The following is a 4,545-nucleotide window of genomic DNA, read 5'->3' on the forward strand; positions in this document are numbered from 1 at the left end:
GGTAGGATCAAAGCATAGGGCGTAGAAATTGGTCAAAACTCAAAAGTATAATGTGAATCGGCTGGAAAGCTCAACATTCCAAACATGGGGTCGTCTCCTCGCAGTGGGATACATTAAGTCAATGATTAATCTATATTATAATTTAAGCAAGTGCTTTTGAAGAGTATTCGAAGAGTTATAACTTTTATAAATCATTTAATTCTTAAAAAAAAAATTGTATTTTTATCAAAGAATCTGAATTCTGAACCTAACTTTTAGTCGTGCAAAAAAAGAGGTTTTTTATAAGGAGGAATATCGAAAAATAAAAATAAGAGAGTATTAGGTAAACAATGACCATCTTGAACAATATGAATAATTATCAATCAAATAAAAATACATTATATTCTAATTTAATGTTACAAATTAAATTTAAGATTAATTTACTCTTTTAACTTTATTAATTCATATTATTCACACATTGTTAAAAAATGTTGTTGATTACCTATATTTTTTAAATAAAAAACAAAACAAAAAGTTATAATAGTAGAATAAAGACTAAAAAAGTCAGTATGGTACACCTTCCTCTTATGACTATTTTATGAAGACTATGACGTTTTCTTCCATTTTCAACTTTGTTCTCATGTTCTCCAATCTTTGCACGGCGTCTTCACCAACCGTAACAACAACACTACCGCCATCAGAGTTTCCTCCCACGCTCTCTTTACCCCCTAAAACCGTGTTTCCTTCGGAATCCACATGCCTCAGAAACCTTCTCATTTACAATACTCTGTTTCTCCCTGTTTTTTCATAATTTGAGCCGACACTCTTGAAACTTGAACCTCCTCCTCTTCGCATTCTCCATTTATTATTTATTATTAATCATTTCCTTTCATTCTTCTCAATTCCCATTTTTTTCCCTTTGAAATCTGGACCGCTTTTATGGCTACTGTGTTTTACCAACACGTGTCTATTCTGTTTTTGCTCTGTTTCTTCTTCTTCCTCTGTTTCTGTGCTATGTTTTCTGCTGCAGCTGCAAGGTCCAGCATCACAACCGCTCAGTTCATTAGGAACCGTGATAATCTCATCTCAGATGGAAACAACTTCGAAATGGGTTTCTTCACTTACGATAATTATAACAACACTTACGTTGGGATTTGGTACTACACCATTCCTCAACCATACGTCATATGGGTCGCTAACAGAGACTACCCCATCAAAGGCGATGGTGGCGCTATAACTATCCAACAAGATGGAAACTTGGTTATCTTCGATGGACAAAAGCGCAAAGTATGGTCAAGTAATGTCACAATTTCTGCGAATAACAAGACCACTGAAGCTGTTCTTGGTGATGATGGAAACCTCGTACTTACACTCGCAGATTCTGGGAAAAAGGTATGGCAGAGCTTTGAGGATCCAAGCGATACGTATTTACCGGGTATGAAGGTTCCAGCGAATCCTTCAAAGGGGAAGAACAACTTTGTCTTCACTTCATGGAAATCAGCCAAGGACCCTTCACCTGGGAAATACACAATGGGGGTTGATCCTGAGAGTTTGCCTCAGATTGTGGTTTGGGAAGCAGGGGAAAGAAGGTGGAGGAGTGGTTACTGGAATGGAGGAGTCTTCACTGGTGTGGACATGACAGGAAGCGTGCTTAACGGTTTCACTATTAACAAAGGCGATAAAAGCTCTTACTTTTCTTATAGCGTGCCCAATGGTAGTGATAAGGTAAGGTTTCAGATAACTTGGGATGGGTATGAGAAAGACTTGAAGTGGGATCCATCTCAGAAACAATGGAATGAGACACAGAAAGGGCCTTCTAATGATTGTGAGGTTTACAACAAGTGTGGTAGTTTCTCAGCTTGTGATATTAGTTCAGGTTCACCTGTTTGTAAGTGCTTAAGAGGGTTTCAACAAAGAGGTGGTGTTGGTGGTGGGTGTAAGAGGGTGACACCACTCAAAGCTGAAAAGACAACCTCTCAGGTTGGTGTCAAAGAAGATGGATTCAAGAGGCATCGCTGCTTGAGGCTGCCGGATTTTGCGCAGCAAGGAAACCCGGTTGGCGCCGAGAACTGCGAGAGCTTTTGCTTGCAGAATAGTTCTTGCACTGCTTATGCTGAAGTTAGTGGGATTGGGTGCATGGTTTGGTATGGGGAGTTGGTTGATCTTCAAGATTTTAGAGGAAATGTAGGAGAAACACTTTTCATTCGTTTAGCTGCTTCTGATTTAGGTAAGGTAAAACAATCCTTTTAATTGTTTGTTTCCATTGATCAATGTGTCCAATTTTGATTTGAATTATTTGTCCAATTTTGATTTGAATTATTAGTACTACTTTCTATATAAGGTTATTGAGAAACTGCCTCAACTGGTCTTAGCTTCACTATCAGACCTAATATCTTGAATTTGGTATCAGGGAGAAACCATATTCTAACCCAATATATTGTTTCTACCATGTAAAATTTAATAAGAACGAATCAGAATGATAATTCTTAAGTCTAGCCACTAACATTGGTTTCATTTACTTTTTGGCTGTTAATTTTATTATCTAGACAATTATGAGAAGGACAGAATTTCTAAATCTCTCACAAGCTTCTAATTACATATGCCTTCTATTTCTTCAATTACAGAAGATGGAGGGAAAAAGAACAAGGTTGTGATAGTAACAGCTATTATAGCAGGATTAATCTCTATAGGGATTTTTGTATTTATAGTATGGAGGTGCAAGGCAAAACTCAAACTCAAAGGTAAGATATTTGACCTCCTAATTATTTTCTTCCACTCTTTGATGAATGACAAAGGTATAATATGCTGTTTTAGATGTTAACTTCATATGTGTTGCATTTTTCTGCCCCCCTCCTCCTCCTATTTTTTGGCTGCAGTTTCGTCCGCTTCATGTCGCAAGAATAGTGATGTAATACCAATTTATGATGCAAGCAAGAGTAAAGAGATGTCCACAGAATTTTCAGCATCAGCTGATCTTAGTTTGGAGGGTAATGAGCTAAGTGGACCAGAACTTCCACTTTTCAATTTTAATTGCATTTCCATAGCCACAGACAACTTTTCACAAGGAAATAAGCTTGGGGAAGGGGGTTTCGGTCCTGTTTATAAGGTAAAAGTTCTTCTGTTAATCTTAAAATTTTAGGAATATAATAACTATATAAGGCTTCAAAGATCTAATAAAAGTTGTTTATTCCATTTACCAGGGAAAGCTTCCAAGTGGAGAACAAATAGCTGTCAAAAGGCTTTCAAGGCATTCCTGCCAAGGTTTGGAGGAGTTCAAGAATGAAATGATGCTGATAGCCAAACTACAACACAGAAATTTGGTTAGACAAATGGGTTGCTCTATTCGCGGTGAAGAAAAATTGCTTGTATATGAGTACATGCCAAACAAAAGCTTGGATCGCTTTTTATTTGGTAAGTTAATAAGTTTCTTCATTGAAAACCATTATGGAAAGCAATAATCAGCACACTTTATTAACAATTTCGCTCTTTCTGGTAAACATGACAGATCCGGTCAAGCAAACACAGTTAGACTGGGCAAGACGCTATGATATCATTGAAGGCATTGCAAGAGGACTACTTTATCTACATCGAGATTCAAGACTAAGAATAATTCATCGAGATCTAAAAGCAAGCAATATTTTATTGGACGAAAACATGAACCCAAAAATCTCAGACTTCGGGCTGGCCAGGATATTTGGTGGAAACCAGAACGAAGGCAATACAACCAGAGTGGTTGGTACATAGTAAGTATGCTTCAATTTTGCATGTTTGATTGTTGATTCAACCACTTATCCAATCCTTACTTGAACTAAACTAACCTCGTGGTATTTGTAGTGGTTATATGGCTCCAGAATATGCAATGGAAGGTCTATTTTCAGTTAAATCGGATGTATATAGTTTTGGTGTATTACTATTAGAGATTGTGAGTGGTCGGAGGAACACTAGCTTTCGTCACTCGGATGACACAAGTCTCATTGGATATGTGAGTAACTCATTACATACTATTTATAAACATAAATCATTTAGCAACACTTAGTAAGTTTTCTCAAAGATTCTAAAATGCTGATTGTGCTTGTGATGGGATTGAAATTTATGTAGGCATGGCATCTTTGGAATGAAGGCAGAGCAATGGAGCTTGTAGACCCTTGCATACGTGAATCAAGTCCTAAAGACAAAGCTTTGAGGTGCATAAACATAGGAATGTTGTGTGTGCAAGATTCAGCATCTCATAGACCAAACATGTCCAATGTAGTGTTGATGCTAGAAAGTGAGACAACCACTCTTCCATTACCTTCACAACCTTTGGTCACTTCCATGAGGAGATCTGAGGACAGAGAATTTCATATGGAAGGTCTTGATGTTTCAAATGATTTAACTGTCACAATGGTGGTTGGAAGATAGAATGAAAATGAAGGAATCATTGTATGCTGTTTTTTGTTCTTATTTTGAAAATTTGGAAATATATGCTTAATTAAATTTGAAGACACTGTATATATCAAATTTGTATCTATCTTGAGACTCAGTAAAAGAAAAATAAGAATAGAGGCTAGACTGAATTTAACATTA

General features: G+C 36.8%; 1 protein-coding gene across 2 annotated transcripts; it reads left to right on the forward strand.

The window, feature by feature from the left end:
- The first annotated feature begins 566 nt into the window (after window positions 1-566).
- LOC130955930 (G-type lectin S-receptor-like serine/threonine-protein kinase B120) lies at window positions 567-4,545 on the forward strand. Of its 2 annotated transcripts, none has more exons than XM_057882935.1 (7): window positions 567-2,206; window positions 2,604-2,720; window positions 2,856-3,085; window positions 3,180-3,390; window positions 3,485-3,722; window positions 3,814-3,961; window positions 4,078-4,545. In XM_057882935.1, the coding sequence occupies exons 1-7, from the start codon at window positions 919-921 to the stop codon at window positions 4,378-4,380; spliced, it is 2,535 nt and encodes an 844-aa protein (XP_057738918.1). In that variant the 5' UTR covers window positions 567-918; the 3' UTR covers window positions 4,381-4,545. The 2 variants fall into 2 exon arrangements, with proteins under 2 accessions (XP_057738918.1, XP_057738919.1); XM_057882936.1 differs by having other exon boundaries at window positions 2,122-2,211.

The sequence above is a fragment of the Arachis stenosperma genome, chromosome 10 (genome assembly GCF_014773155.1).
Source record: "Arachis stenosperma cultivar V10309 chromosome 10, arast.V10309.gnm1.PFL2, whole genome shotgun sequence".
Taxonomy (NCBI): Eukaryota; Viridiplantae; Streptophyta; class Magnoliopsida; order Fabales; family Fabaceae; genus Arachis; species Arachis stenosperma.

Excerpts from the sequence above, each read along its gene's own strand:
- LOC130955930 (XM_057882935.1), top strand. The coding sequence starts at position 919 with ATGGCTACTGTGTTTTACCAACACGTGTCTATTCTGTTTTTGCTCTGT. Across the intron at positions 2,721-2,855 it reads GGCAAAACTCAAACTCAAAG|TTTCGTCCGCTTCATGTCGC; the intron begins GTAAGATATTTG and ends TTTTGGCTGCAG. Across the intron at positions 3,723-3,813 it reads ACCAGAGTGGTTGGTACATA|TGGTTATATGGCTCCAGAAT; the intron begins GTAAGTATGCTT and ends TGGTATTTGTAG.